This window comes from Kogia breviceps, chromosome 4 (assembly GCF_026419965.1).
Source record: "Kogia breviceps isolate mKogBre1 chromosome 4, mKogBre1 haplotype 1, whole genome shotgun sequence".
Lineage (NCBI taxonomy): Eukaryota > Metazoa > Chordata > Mammalia > Artiodactyla > Physeteridae > Kogia > Kogia breviceps.
The window spans coordinates 167847496-167863165 of NC_081313.1; the positions used below are offsets into that span (position 1 = coordinate 167847496).

A 15670-nucleotide genomic window follows, 5' to 3' on the forward strand; every position below is an offset into this window, starting at 1 on the left:
CCCCCACCCCAACGAAGAACAAGGATCACCACCAGGACGGGACCCCGGGACTCCGAGTTCAGGGCCGGGCAGCCCTCTGCGTTCTCCCAAGCCGTGGCCGAGACTGACCAGGGCCAGCGCCCCTTCCTTCCGGAGCCGCTCCACGCGCCCGAGCCACCCACCACCAACACAGCGCCCTCACCTTGTAAACCTTGCCGAAGGCACCATCGCCCAGCTCGCCCACAATCTCCCACACCTCGTTAGGGTCCAGGTCCCGGCGGACGTGCTCATATTCGCGGGACTTTCTCTTCTCGAAGGTAGACCGGCGCAGGATGCGGCGGAAATTGGCGAAAGCCATGGCTCGGGGCGCGCGAGCCGGGGGGCGAGGTGGCGCCGGCTCCGGCTCGGGCTGTGGCTCCGGCGGCCGCGAGGGAGGGGCTGGAGGACGCCGCGGCGCTCGGGGGTTCTCCCCAGACCCGCCCTTCTCCGCAGCCAGACCCCGGTCAAGTGCGCCCTGGGCTGCGCGCGGCGGGAGCACCGGAACCGCGCAGGCGGCCGCGGACCCCGCCCCCGCTCGGTCCAATCTCCGGGCCGCCTACCGATGTAGACCCAGTTCGCGCCGCGCCCCCACCCAGCCCGCAAGCCCAGGGACGCGTTCCGGGGACCCGGCCCCGCTCCCCCCCATCGGCCCGACTCCACCTGCAGCTCCCCGGCAGCGCCCGGAGACCCCCTAATTGGCTGCGGGCGCTCCCCGGCTCCGCCCGTCGCCGCAGGGCACTCTGGAAACTGTAGTCCCCCACGCGCCGCACGCCCGCGAGCCACGGACTAGGCTTTGGCAAGTTTAGGGAGCCCTTCGGCGGGACCATACCGGGCCTGGGAGGCCCACCGTGTCTCGTGGCTCCCAAAATTTCTGCGGGAGCGAAAGGGGAAGCAGATTGGTTATTCGCGAGCGCCCACTGATTGCTGTCCAAAGACCAAAAAGGCGAGCCGGCATTAATCATTGAATCCGCCCCGTTAACTGCCTCGCGAGGCTGCTCTGCTCGTGCCCACTTTTCAGGTGGGGGCGCCCGGGGGGCGAGGGCACTAGCCCCGGGCTGCACATCCTGCTGGCGGATCCGGTGCGGATTGCTCGGCGTGGTGCTGCCTCCTAGCGCGGGAAATGCTGCGCCCTTGCGGCGGCGGTCAGTCCCTGAAGACCCAGGCTCCCCGGCTCGCTTCCTGCTTCCCAGGGGCTCTGCCCCACCGAGATCCACCAACCGGCCAGGATTACAGGGCTAAGAGAGAGCGCTCCTTGGGGACTTACTTATCACATGCTTCCTGATGAATATTCAGATATATCTGCATATTAGGTAAAAACCTTCCTTATTCTTAATTTTCCAAATTTTTAAAATAAGCTCATTATACATAGAATTGAAGTTTTCTTTGACCACCATCATCCTCGATCCTGTCCGTTTTCTACCTGCCACTGTTAACTGTCTCTAGGACAGTTAACACTTGTATCTAAATCTAAGTGGGTTCCAAACAGCGAGTGCTGAGGGGTGGGCAGGTGGGCAACCTGTAAAGCTTATTATGGTAACTCTCCCACATAAGCAAATCCAGTCTCGGGGAATGTCACACTCCAATAGACCACGTCCCTGCGGAGAAGGTCCATGTTGAGGTGTTTTCACCTCTTCCTGAAGCAGCATGCAAACACCAAGTATAGTTCTAAATTTGGAAAGCCAAATGCAGAAGCCTAGGGTACTGGTAAAGTAAAGGTTGCCAAGCACTTTGAAATGTCCCCACAATCCAATGAGTGGTTGCAATCGTAGAGGGTCTTTATCACTAAAAGAAGGAAATGCAGCACAAGACTGGGCTCTCACCAAGTAAGCCCAAGTTTAAACCTCCCAGAACAAGCTGGAAGGCCAGTCTTTCATTAGTTTCAGTCCATTTGACCAACATTGTGAAGGGGGTGAGGGAAGAATGGGGGAGGCTTTCCCACTGGGAGGTGGGGGCTCTGACCACAGGTCAGTCTAGCGGGGCTGGAACTGGGAGTCCCAGTCCTAGTTCATCCCCAAGCCGGGCCAAGCCACACACAACTCTGTGAGACTGGCTCTGCGATAGCTCCAGAAAAAATGAAATGAGAAACAAAAATGGAGAGCTTCACTCAAAAATGTTGTAAGTGAAAGAAGCCAGACACAAAAGAGCACACGTTATATGATTCCATTTGTATGAAATGTCTTGAAACGGCAAATCCATAGGGACAGAAAGCAGATTAATGGTTGCCAAGGACTAGGCTGAAATGGACATGAGGAGTCTTATTGGGGTGATGAAAGTGTTCTAAAACTGGATTATGGTGATGATATAATAACTTGGCAAGTTTACTAAAAATCACCGAATTGTATACTTGAAATGGCTGAATCTTATGATATATAAATTATACTTAAGTACAGTTGTAAGAAATCAGAGAGGTTCAACAAAACAAAAGCTGTATCTCTGAGATAACTAATAGACAAGGCTGGTCAAAAAGATTAAAAAAAGAGTTGCAGAAAGAAAAATATTCCCAAGACAATGAAAATGAGGAAAGAGACAATATTAGGTACAGTACAGATTTTGATATCATAATATTTTAAACAATTTTATGTGAATACATTTTAATTTATGTGAAATGGGTAATCATGTAGAAGAAAATATAAATGATATAAACAAATGATATATAACTATATGAGATATGATATATAAAAGACACATAATTTCAATAAGAAATAAAAAGCCTAAATAAGCTAATAACCAATAAAGAAATGAATCAAAAATCTAAAGTCTGCCCCCACTGAAAGACATCAGGTTATGTGGTTTTACAAATAATCTCTCCCTTTATATAAATACTTTAAGAAGATAGAAAAAAAGGAAATATACTCATTTTTATGAGATGAGTTTTACTACAATTAGGTAGGAATAGTAAAAGAAAATTGTAGACTAATTTCACTTAGGAAATAGATGGGGGGGGGATACGAGCAAGATGAAACCAGAGGCTAATAAAAACATCATGACTAAGAAAGGTTTATTATCCAGGAATAAAAGAATGGTTCTTTCTAGGGATAAAAACCATTAAAGTAAGACACTGGATTGACAAAGTAAAGAAGAAAATCGCATACTCTTTTGTTTGTTTGTTTGCAGCACGCGGGTCCCTCACCGCTGGGGCCTCTTCCGTTGCAGAGCACAGGCTCCGGACGCGCAGGCTCAGCGGCCATGGCTCACGGGCCCAGCCGCTCCGCGGCATGTGGGATCCTCCCCAACCGGGGCACGAACCCGCGTCCCCTGCAACAGCAGGCAGACTCTCAACCACTGCGCCACCAGGGAAGCCCTCGCATACTCTTGATAATCACAGAAAAAGCATTTGACTGTATTCTTAGGCTAGATTTCCCCAAAGATGAGAATCTGAATGCAAATAGTTTATTTAGGAGGTGATGCCAGGAGGCACCAGTAGGGAGTGTGAAGCTAAGACAGGAGACGCTTGAAGCCAGTAAAGGGTGTACTTTGTAGATGATTACTGCTGTGGCCAACTGGGGCTTAATCCCACTGGGGGATTCTGGGGATCAGGATGCGACACACTTCAGACTCAGCCTGTCTGACAGACAAGGACACTGGGGAATTTTCCTCTAAACCTCATCTGTCCTTGGCCAAGGGCTACTCCTTAGGGCAGCACTTCTAGCCTGCCCTGCTAGAGAGCCAAGAGGACACGTCTAAGTTGAGAGATGTCACGGGTCTTTGTAGAGCTTCTGCTGTAACAATCCTTACACTTCTTATTCCTTCTACTTTCCTATAGCATTTGCTAGAATCTTTAGCTTTATGTTAAACAGTAACAGTGAAAATAGGAATTCTTATCTTGGTCCAATATTTGATGGAAAGGGGTTTAAAGTTTCTCCTTTAAGTATGATGTTTACCAAAGATTGTGGCAAAAGATCTTCACACAAAGTTCCCTGCTATACCTAATTTGCTAATAAGTTTTTCTCATAGCTGTAGAACTTTATCAAATGTTTTTTTCTTCATTTATCATATGATTAATCATATGAGTTTTCTCATCTAGTCTATAGACATGGTAAATTTCATTTATTGAAACATTCTTGCATTCCTGGAAAGCAAATATTTTGTCTCCCTCTAGAGAGGCTAAGTAATGTTCCCAAGGTATGCTTCTTCATAAGTCAGTCCCCATTCACACGCCTCACCCCAGGCAACCACTAATCTGTTTCTGTCACCATATATTGGAAATATCTTTCCTAGTTAACCATATAAATGGAATCATACAGTAGTGCTCTTTTAAGCCTGGCTTCTTTTCACTCAGCATAATGTTTTTGAGATTCATCGTGTTGTTGTATGTATTTGTAGTTCTTTCCTTCTAATTGCTGAGTAGTGTATGGATATACCACAATTTATCCATTCAGCTGTTGATGGACATTTGAGTTGCCAGTCTTGTTATCATGAATAAAGCTACTATGAACATTTGTTTACAAGGACTTGTATGGATATATATTTTCATTTTCCTAGATGCACCTAGGAGTGCAATTGCCGGATCCTACGCTAAGTATGTGGTTAACTTTTTAAGAGGCTGTCCAAGTATTTTACAAAGTGGTTCTATCACTTTACATTCCCACAAGTGATGTTGCTCCAATCACACTGATATCATCAGTTTTTAAAAACTCTAGCCATTCCAGTGACTACTAGTGGTATCTTACTCTAGGCTTTTGCCCTCAAGACATTTGCCAAATCCTAAACTGCAGAGCTTAGGGAAAGAGGTCATGAGACCAAACAGAAAGCCAATAGGCTCACAGACCAAAAAGCTAAGCAGAGCCTAGACTGTGGTCTCCAAACACAATTTTCCATAAAATAATATTATGGCTCCTTGGAGAAGTCTTTCTAGATCTAAGACAGGAAATGTCTATCCTTACATCAATATCTGTGCCTCTGTCTTGAAACAAAATACAGATGGCAAATATGCACATGTAAACATGCTCAACTTCATTAGTCATCGGGGAAATGCAGATAAAAACCACTGTATCCATTTGAACAGGCTGTTATGCTGCAATAAAACCCTCAACGTCTTGGTAGCTTAACACAACAAAGATGGTTTCTTACTGTATAGAAAGCTACAAAGAATGTAGCATCTATCTTAGTGAGAAAAAAAGATGGATGATCTACAAAGCTATAACTTTTCTTGAGCATATCAAAGAACTGAGGCCACAAGGCAACCAAGGAAAGTGAATCGAAGAAAGAACAAGCCCCTGCAAGGAGAGAGAGGGCACACCAGCCATTGGACCTTTGGCAGAACATGGCTGAAAATGGCAGCCACAGTACAAGTGGTGAAGAAAGCAACCAAAGTTTGAGCAGATCATTAGAGGCAAAGTTTGGGATACCACGTCAGTGTGGAATAGCTGGAGTTCCCAGACACAAGGGGTGATTACACACACTGGCAAACTCCTTCCCATGGGTCGCTAATGGGAGCCTGTGAGAAAAACTGGGCAGGGCAGCAGACTGGAGACTGCCAGTTCTTGCTGATGCAGGAGTGAAGGAGGTGGTTGGTGCCTGCCAGGGGATGAGTATAAGGTCTCATCTACTTCCTCAGAAGTAGCAAAAGCAAAATTCTTCAAAGCAATAGCTTTCTGCTGCTGGGAGAGAGGAACCCCTCCCTCTCAAGGTCCAGATAAAATCCACGGTTCTCACCCCCAGGACATGGAAAGATCCTCTGTCTTTTCATGTAGTCACTGAGGAACTCAAGACTGATAGGGAACCATCATCTATTTTTTTTTTTTTTTTTGGTATGCGGGCCTCACACTGTTGTGGACTCTCCCGTTGCGGAGTGCAGGCTCCGGAAGCACAGGCTCAGTGGCCGTGGCTCACGGGCCCAGCCACTCCGCAGCATGTGGGATCTTCCCGGACCGGGACACGAACCCGTGTCCCCAGCATCGGCAGGTGGACTCTCAACCACTGTGCCACCAGGGAAGCCCCCATCATCTATTTTTTTTAAATTATTTTTTATTGGTGTGACATTGGTTTATAACATTAAATAAGTTTCATGTGTACAACATTATATTTCTGCTCTGTGTACACTGTGGCACCCTCAGAGCACCATCATCTTGAATGTTACTGCTACTATGGCATTGGAAAAGAGAGTTCTGACATTTTGGGAATTGTTTGTTACAGTAGTTAGCAGTACTCACCCTAATATGCTGGGAAAATGAAGTTAAATATTACACCATTTTTTCTCCCTTCCCCTAGCAGCAATAGATCTTTCCCTACGTAGCTCCTGGTGAGTTCTGAGGACACCACAGCTGGCTTCTTCATGTGACATTATTTTTAGTGTTTTATACAGTCAAGATTCACTTAGATTTACTCACATATTTTCAATTTCTGGTACTCTTCATTCCTTCCTGAATTTCTGTTTCCACATGGAATTATTTTTCTGTGCCTGAAGAATTCACTTATGGCTGTTAATTTTCTGTTTTTGTGTGTATGGATTTATTTTGTTAGCTCCCTCCTGTCATAATTGTATTGCATTTAAATTTTATCATTTTAAACTCCCTATGACATTATTATTTTACCCCATGGTTGTTTACTTGCACTGACCCATGTATTTTTACTACTTTGTTGCTCTCTATTCCTTCTGATATCTTGGATTTTCTCTCTGTGATCATTCTCTGACTACCATAAGTTGATCCTTTAGAATTTCTTTTGGGAGGGTCTGTTGGTGGTCATTCTTAGTTGTTTGGTTGGTTGTTTTTGCCTGAATCCAGCTTTATCTCATCCTAATTTTTTTTTCTTTTCACTACAGAAAATTTCAAACATATTCAAAGTAGGAAGAATAGTATAAGCTAGTACTCCTGTACACCCATCAGTCAGTTCCTGTTTGAACAATCCTGTTATATGTATACCAACACCCACGGGCCTGGATTATTTTGAAGCAAATTCCAGGCATCTTACCATTTTATCTTTTTAAACAACCACCACATCCACTGTCATTCCTAATATTACATCCAATCAGTGTTCATAGTTCTCCATCATCTCATGCTTTTTGTTGTTTGTTTTTGTGGGTTTTTATGTACACAATCTATATGAATTAGGATTCTCCTAAATCCATACTGTAATTGGTTGATGTGATTTGAAAGAAATTGAATTATTAATCTATAGCTCCCTCTTCCATCTCTTTTCTGGTAAATGTTTATTGAAGAAGTAGTCATTTTCTTTTAGAGCTTTCCACAGTCTGGGTTTTGTTGATTGTGTCCCCATAGTGTCATTTAACATGGACCTCTGCTGTCCTATTTCCCTGATTTATATTTTCTATAAATTGATCAAATTCAGGTTTGATTTTCCTCCTCATTCTTTTAAATGAAGGTGGAACTCACATAATATAAAATTACCTATTTTAAAGTGTACAATTCAGTGGCATTTAGTACATTGACAGTGTCGTTCAACCATCACCTCAGTAGGAATCTTTGTAACCAGTAAGCAGTCACTTCCCATCACCCACTCCCCCAGCCCCCAGCCCCTGGCAATGACTGATCTGCTTTCTGTCTCCATGGCTTTGTCTCTTCTGGATATTTAATATAAATGGAATCATACAATATGTAACCTTCTGTGCCTGGCTTCTTTCACTTAGTATAAGGTTCATCTACATTGTAACATGTATCATTCCCTTTCATGGCTAAGTATTTCACTGTATGGATGTGCTACCATTTCATTTGTCCATCAGTTGATGGACATTTGGGTTGTTTCCACTTTTTGCCTATTGTGAATAGTACTGCTATAAACATTTTGTACAAGTATCTGAATACTTGTTTTCAGTTATTTTGGATATATATCTAGGAGTGGAAATGCTAGGTTATATGGTAATCTCATGTTTAACTTTAAGGAACTTCCCTTCAGTCTTGAAAGATAATTTCACTGAGTGTATAATTTTAGCTTGGCTATGATTGTTTTCACACATCGAAATAGTATTACATTATGTTTTGGTTTCCATGTTGTGAAGAAGTTGATTGTTAAGTTTAATCATCAGTCCTTTGAAGATAATCTTTCCTCTCTGATTGCCTTTAAAATCTTTGGTATAATGCAGTTTCACTCTGCTGTGTACATATATGTATTTCTTCTTATCTCAACTACTTAGGACTTCAGTCTTTTGAGAGGTAATATAGCATAGCTATTAAAAAGCAGTGATGGGCTTCCCTGGTGGCGCAGTGGTTGAGAATCCGCCTGCCGATGCAGGAGACACGGGTTCGTGCCCTGGTCCGGGAAGATCCCACATGCCGCGGAGCAACTAAGCCCGTGAGCCATGGCCGCTAGGCCTGCGCGTCCGGAGCCTGTGCTCCGCAACGGGAGAGGCCACAACAGTGAGAGGCCCGCATACCGCAAAAAAAAAAAAAAAAAAAAAAAAAAGCAGTGATTATTGCCAGACTAGGTTCACATGCTGACTTCACTATTAATTAGCTTAGTGACTTTAGGAAAATTACTTAACTTTTCTGAGCCTTTTTAAAAAAAATTTTATTGATACAATTCATGTACAATATTATACAAGTTACAGGTGTACAACACAGTGGTTCACAATTTTTTAAGGTTATAATCTATTTATAGTCATTATAAAATATTGGCTAGGGAATTCCCTGGCAGTCCCATGGTTAGGACTTTGCGCTTTCACTGCCAACGGTGAGGGTTCAATCCCTGGTCCAGGAACTAAGATCCCTCGTGCAATGGGGCATGGCCAAAAAACATATATATATATAGGCTATATTTGCTGTATAATATATCCTTGTTATTTTACACATAATAGATTATAACTTGAGCCTGTTTCTTAATCTGTAAAATAGGTATAATAATCTCTACCTCATAGGATTGTATGATTAATCTTCAGACTAAATGAGTTAACATATTAATACACTTAGAACAGTGTAACATGTTACTATGTAACATGTAGTTATGTAACTGTTCACCTTGATAATGATGATGAGCACAGTATGTGGGTGGGTGTCTTTCATTGGTTTTGGAAAATTCTTAACCATTTTTTTTTTTGGCTGCTCCAAGTGGCTTGTGGGATCTTATTTACCCAACCAGGGCTTGAACCCAGGCCACAGCAGTGAAAGCACTGAGTCCTAACCACTGGACCGCCAGGGAATTCCCACAATTTTAATTTTTTTATTGACTGTTTCCTATGATGCTTTGACATAGGAAGACCTTTACTACCAGAGCTTCTCTCTATCCAACATTCTAATTCTGAGGCAGAATTCTCTCTTCTACTTCAGGTTGCCAGAGTCTTCGGCTTACAGGGAATCATAATGAAACTGAAGCAAGGATCATTTCTGTGGTACCTCTATCTGGATAAAGTATATTGCTTATTATCCGTGAGAAATGTGAAGGCTTTGGTGGAGTATTTTCACCTTCTTGATGTGCACCGCAAGAAAACCTTGAATGGTTAGTACTTTCAGAAATGCTTCCTCTGGGTCATTACCTGGTTTTTAACGAATGTGCAGGAAAATTTACAGAACCAGAAACTATTTCATTAATGTATATATTATACCTTCTAAATGAAGCACAGAGAAAGATTGCCAACTGAGACTTGAAGGCAATTCTGTGAGGAGGATAAAATTGCAGGCTCTGGGGTTAGGTCCTCCACCCATTATTCCTTGGTGATTTGGAGAACATCATCATCCTCTTTTAAGTCTCATTTTCCTCATCTGTAAGTGAGGCTTCTAATAATGGAGTCCATCTCACAGTTGGAAAAAAAAAAAAGATAAATGAGATAATGCATGGAAAATGCTTAGCATGGTGCCTGGCACACTGTAAGGATTTAATAAGTGTTCCTTATTATTACAATTATTCCTAGGGACTGAGCCCCACTCAGGCATTAACCCTCAGGACTCCCTTAGCAAGACTTCTCATCTATCAAATGGGAGGTTTGAATCAGTTGATCTGCAAGATCCCTTCTAATTCTTGGTACTTGTGAGTGACCAGAAAATGCTGATGATCTTGACCCTGCCTTTGAGTGCACAAACGAATAGAAGACCAATTAAAACACTTTTAGGTTTTTTAAAAAATATATTTATTTATTTATATATATTTTTGGCTGCATCGGGTTTTAGTTGTGGCACACGGGCACTTTCATTGCAGTGTGCAGGCTCTTCATTGTGGCATGTGGGCTTCTCTCTAGTTGTGGCACGCAGGTTCAGTAGTTGTGGTGCACAGGCTTAGTTGCCCCACAGCATGTGGGATCTTAGTTCCCAGACCAGGGATCGAACCTGTGTCCCCTGCATTGGAAGGCGGATTCTTGACCACTGGACCACCAGGGAAGTCCCCTAGGTTTTTTTCGTTTGTTTGTTTTGTTTTGATTTTAGGACTGGGTATAAATAAGGTGTCCGACTCATTGTGACCTGAGAGAGATGTCATTTATCAATAAGGAGTTTCTTCCATAAAGATATTTCAAAGAGTTCATCCAATCTTTATAAAATAATAGAAAGATACTTTAATTTTCTCATACTTTCATGCCTCCAGTTTACACACAGTATGTCACCAAATCTTCACAATAACCCAGTCCTAGATAAAGCAACTGTAGGACGCCTAGATGTAAACAGAAGATCTGGGACCAAAACCCAAAGCCCACTCTTAGTCTCACCAGTGTTTGCTGAGCAGAGTCTGATCTCCCTGGTAACTAAATCACTCCCTGGTGATGCAATACCCAAGAGATAAAGTCATACTTGTGTCTTCTGGTCACCAAGGGACTGGATGGTGACCTGAAAGAGTGAAGGCATAGCCTTGAGTTTTGCCTTCTAGGGAGATAGTGACTTAAAGCCTTGGAGACTGAAGTGGGCCAGAGCCAGCCGATTGAAAAACAGTATTTGTTAAGTGACTACTAAGTCTCACAATAAAACATTTCTCAAGGAGCAAACATCACGGTGTTTACACATGGTGTGTTGTTCCCAAGTGCTCGTACCTGGTTGGACTCATACCTGGTGGGATGTGGGGAAGGAACATCAAGAGGCCATCAGAAACCCCCAGATCATGACATTGTGACGACTGGTTTCACTGTGCACTTAGCCAGCTTCAGCCAGGACTCCAAACCACACAGATGTGCTTTACGGATTTAGTGGAGCCATGTCTTGTGCAGGAGGTAGTCTCTGTAATCAATGGGCAAGGAGAAATCACATGTAGACACGGTTACACTTGAAAATCCCTGAAATCCCCTGGGTGATTTGTACAGACAACCTGTACAGCCATATATCACTGTGTAAACGTATCACCGTTTGTTTCTTCCATCTAACACTCCCTGAGACAGATGATTAGTGAGCGGAATTTCAGGCAAAAACCTTCCCTGTCCTTTAAATTACAGTATTTTTTTTCTCTGATTGTATATGACTGTATATGCATTAACTAGTGTGTAAAAGATATGGCTTCACTGTGGAAGAGCAAGGCTGTGGAGTCAGATGGACCGCATCTGAATCCCAGCTCTGCCACTCAAAGTGGGGTCCACTGACAGCAGCTGCTGCATCACTTGGGAGCTTGTTAAGAATGCAGACTCAGTCCCATGCCAGAGTTCCTAATCAGAATTGGTGTTTTTACAAGATCCTCAAGTGATTGGTATGCCTATTATAGCTCAAGAAGCCCTGAGATTAGGTACTACCTGAGGCTTATTGTAAAAGGCTGTGTAGGATTATCAGGGTTCAGTGACATGTGGCACTTAAAGCGCCCAGCGTCTGAGGTGCTCAGTGATAGCTCCTTTCCCCATCACCGAATGCATTTGCTTTATGTAAGCATGAGGAAAAGTGATACTTTTACAGAAGAGGAATGATTTTTAAATTTCTCTCGTTTTAATTCTCTCAAGTGAAAGGCCCAGGTGAAATGTCAGCTTTTCCAAGAATGTGTCATAGGTCCCCAGTGAGAATTGAACTCTTCCTTCTATGTACCAGGAGCACTTTGAGACTTTTATTGGTTACGTATACACATCTGTCTGCTCCGTCGAGCGTGTAAGCTGGGCTCAGGAACCAAGTCCTATCCACTATCTCCTTCTCCACAAGTCCAGGTACAGCGCTTTTCCACACAGCTCAAGGGCAACTGAGGTTTGAGAAATTGTGGAAGGTATAGGGGCAAAGCTGGAAACAAAATATTATCATTATTACGGCCAGGTCAACAAGCTTCCAACATGACAACCATTTATGTGGTTCCCAGATGTTTAACATTTTGGAACCGTTTCAGAATAATCCATCTCATCTCCTTACCAACAGATGTGCTATTCTACCACTTCCTTCATCACGTGACTGACCTGAACCGGAACCAGATCACAATTGTGTTTAACATGCTGGACTGGAATGCTGTGGGCGAGATTGGTTTTGACCAATTCTACATGCTGGTTTGCATACTGCTGGCACAGGAGGCAAGTAACGAGTCAGGCTCTGTGGAGCAGAGTGGGCACAGCTTGGCTGCTGCCACCATTTTGCTAAAGGTAGCACCGAATTCAGAGTGCATCAGAATTTTTCTTTTCACTTGAACCAGGAAGAAAAAAACGGTGGGAGATCTACTTTTGGTTCCTAAATGGCCCATCTATAACCTAGGAGTTTCCAAAGGTCATCCAGCCTCCCTCCCACATTGCCTTTATAAAGAACGAATCTCATCCTGTCACATCCCTCCTTGGCATGCCCTTCCTTGCCCCTTCTAGCTGGTGGGTCTTTTTTTTTTTTTTTTTTTTTTTTTTTTTTTTTTTTTTTTTTTTTTTTTGCGGTATGCGGGCCTCTCACTGCCGTGGCCCCTCCCGCCGCGGAGCACAGGCTCCGGACGCGCAGGCCCAGCGGCCATGGCTCACGGGCCCAGCCGCTCCGCGGCACGTGGGATCCTCCCGGACCAGGGCACGAACCCGTGTCTCCTGCATCGGCAGGCGGACTCTCAACCACTGCGCCACCAGGGGAGCCCTAGCTGGTGGGTCTTAAAATAATCACCAGTAATCCTAATTGCCTCTCTTCCTCAGTGATTCTTTTTCTCAGAGAACTTTCTGAAGGGGATGAATCATAAAGACAAGACACACTCTTCTTTGGGTTCCCACCTTACCTGGTACACACTCCTAGTGTGTATTTACCTCTTTCCCACTCCTTGAGGAAAGGCACCTTGTGTCAGCAGTTTCCTGCCAGTGCCACAGTTTTCATAAGTAGATTTTTACTGAACATAAGGAAATACATTCTAGTGACTAGAGTTCTGTCTAGCAGAACCAATCAGTACAGGTGGCATAAGTCCCCCCTGAATGCAGATGCTGAAGCAGGACCTGGTACATCGACCACGGAACCCTTTCAGCCTGGAGCTGCTATGATTCTGCCTTTTGCTTTTAGCTCTCTAGGAAATGGATTACTGAATATTATGAGTCTTGATGTCGCAAGTTTAGAAAGTAGCACCAACAACATATTTACATATTTCTCTCAGAGCAGAACCATTTGGAAGAGCAATTTATTTTCCGCCATTCCCGGCCTGTTTTTGAGCTGCTTGACCTGGATGGGGAGCTGAAAATTGGCCCATCCCACTTCCACATGTACAACTTTCTCTTCAATATTAAAAAACAGCAACTCAGAGACCTGTACCATGACTTTGACATCACAGGTGACTGTGTAAGTGCAGATCCCTAAAGTGTGGCCCGGCAGCCCCTCTGTCCAAAGGTAGAGGACCATGTCCTGCCACCTACAGTGGAGACGGGGGAGGAAGAGGGTGGGAAAACCTACTGGAGCATGTCATGGCTCTGGGATCATAAAAAACTAAAGAGATATATAGGCCTGTGAAAGAGAGAAGACTGAATAACTAAGTGCTACGTCACAGAATGTGGATATAAAATTACAGAAGTTTGGAGAAGGAAATTTTGTTTAGAAGTTCAATTGAAAGAAGGAAATACATTAATATGGCAGAAGTTGGTCTTAGGGGAAGGGTTTATAGATTTTAATAAGCAGAAAGGAAGAAATTCTTAGATGGGAACACAGGAGCTAAATCCCAAGAGAAAACAACTGTGGAGAAGACAGTGGATCCTGGCTATTTAAAGAGGAAGTCCATGTTGACTAGCAAGTGAGAGCTAAGGTTTACGGTTTAAAAAGATGGATCATACTCTGAAGAAGCTCAGGTGGCAGCCTGACGGAGTCTAGACTTGATGTAGCATAAGTAAGAAAGTGACCCTTGGTGCCTTTAGAGTCTACAATAGACTCTGTTCCTGGCTCCTAGACTACAATTAGACTATAATTATATCCTAATTACTGGGCCTCTTTAATTAAGTTTCCAAGGTTTTAAATGGGAAATGATTACTCCTGCTGTCATCTGAAACAAAGTATCAAAGCCTTCCTGAAATAACTTTTCTTTTTGCCCCCCAACACAAGCGTCTTAATTACAAGGAATTTAAGCTGTTTACTATCTTCTCCATGGACAAATACCAGGAGAGTCAGAAAGCAGTGAAAGAGGAGAAAGCAAGCTCTGCCCGAAAAGGAAGTGTCACAAGTGAATGTAAGCCAAAGAGAAAGTCTTCTTGGAATAAATGATTTTGAAAGTATAAGTAATTACAATTGTTAACATCTCTAAAAATAAATTTAGAACATCAAAGTAGGTATCTTTAAATTGAGTTTTACACATGCTGGGTTCAGATAAGCACTCCTCAATCAGCATATTCTTAACTTTAATAACCTTTAGACCTCACAAATGACTCACAGTTATGTAATGTGAAGTAAAAACTTTCTCTTTGTTGACACATCCCAACTCTGCTGCTGCTTTTCAGATCAACTCTGTCCATTAGGTCCCTGTGTATCCAAATAATTAACAACTCTTACTGGAGCCAAGCAGTTGGAAGGTGATGCTTTCCTAACATTTGTCACTAGTGGTCCAGTACTTTCAGAATTCTAATTCTCCCACTCCTTAGGCTAAAACAAACTTCAAATTGGCAAATGGCGAAGCGCCTCCAACCATGAGGGAAACTGACTTTTAAGGATATGGGGACTGTGTTCTTCCTAGAATTTAAATTACTCTTTGATGAGTTAAGTGCTTAAGCAACTATACCAAATCTACTAGGGTAAAATAATTATTGCATGCCCTTGTATAATTCTATTTTTTTGTATAATTAATGCCTTGAATAATTTTTAAGTGTCTTTAGCATGGGATTTATGAATCCTCCCTGACTACTGTGATGTTAACGATGATAACTACCACTGAGTAAGTGCTTTCAATGGGTCAGGCAGGGGCTTTACATGCATGACTTTTATTTATCCCCTAACCCTGTGAATTAAGTGTTATCCTCAATTTACAGATGAGGAAATTGAGGTGTCAAGATTTAGAAGCTTACCCAAGGTTCTTAATGACTCACTAGTGGCAGGACCAGAGTTCAAATTCAAGGTCAATTAGATGCTTGTACTGAGAACAAGAAATTTGAGTAACTCACTTCAGCCTTAGCAGATTCTGTTTAATTTTAAGCTGGTGTTTCAGTGGCTCAGAAACCCCTTCTACCTAATGCTAATTACCACATCTCCTTCTACCATAGATTTCTGAGGGACATGTTTGGTGATTAAAGAAATTCAGCTCATCTACTATAAACCAAGAATTTCTTAAGGGAACAATATATGCAATATAACTGACCGTAAGGCATTCAGTGAGTTCCAGAGTACTTAATAATCAAAAATCACTTTGTCAATGTGCAACAGACAAGAATACTGCCTAAGACTGTCATTCATAAGTC

At 43.1% G+C, this 15670-nt stretch overlaps 2 protein-coding genes across 3 annotated transcripts in view; one reads left to right on the plus strand and one right to left on the minus strand.

Moving 5' to 3' along the window:
• The window catches only part of STK10 (serine/threonine kinase 10), a 125228-nt gene extending 124523 nt beyond the window's left edge, over positions 1–705 (minus strand). Inside the window, exon 1 of one of the 2 annotated variants that reach the window (XM_059063478.2) lies at positions 182–705. In XM_059063478.2, coding sequence (XP_058919461.1) covers positions 182–337 — 156 coding nt within the window. In that variant the 5' untranslated portion in view covers positions 338–705. The remainder of the gene's footprint in view (positions 1–181) is intronic. The other variant, XM_059063479.2, reaches the window with a different exon arrangement.
• An 8567-nt stretch (positions 706–9272) lies between these two features.
• EFCAB9 (EF-hand calcium binding domain 9) lies at positions 9273–14526 on the plus strand. The gene is given in 5 exon segments (XM_059062415.2): positions 9273–9408; positions 12213–12361; positions 13401–13577; positions 14328–14414; positions 14416–14526. Coding segments are annotated over 5 exon segments (660 nt in total).
• The last annotated feature ends 1144 nt before the right edge of the window (positions 14527–15670 follow it).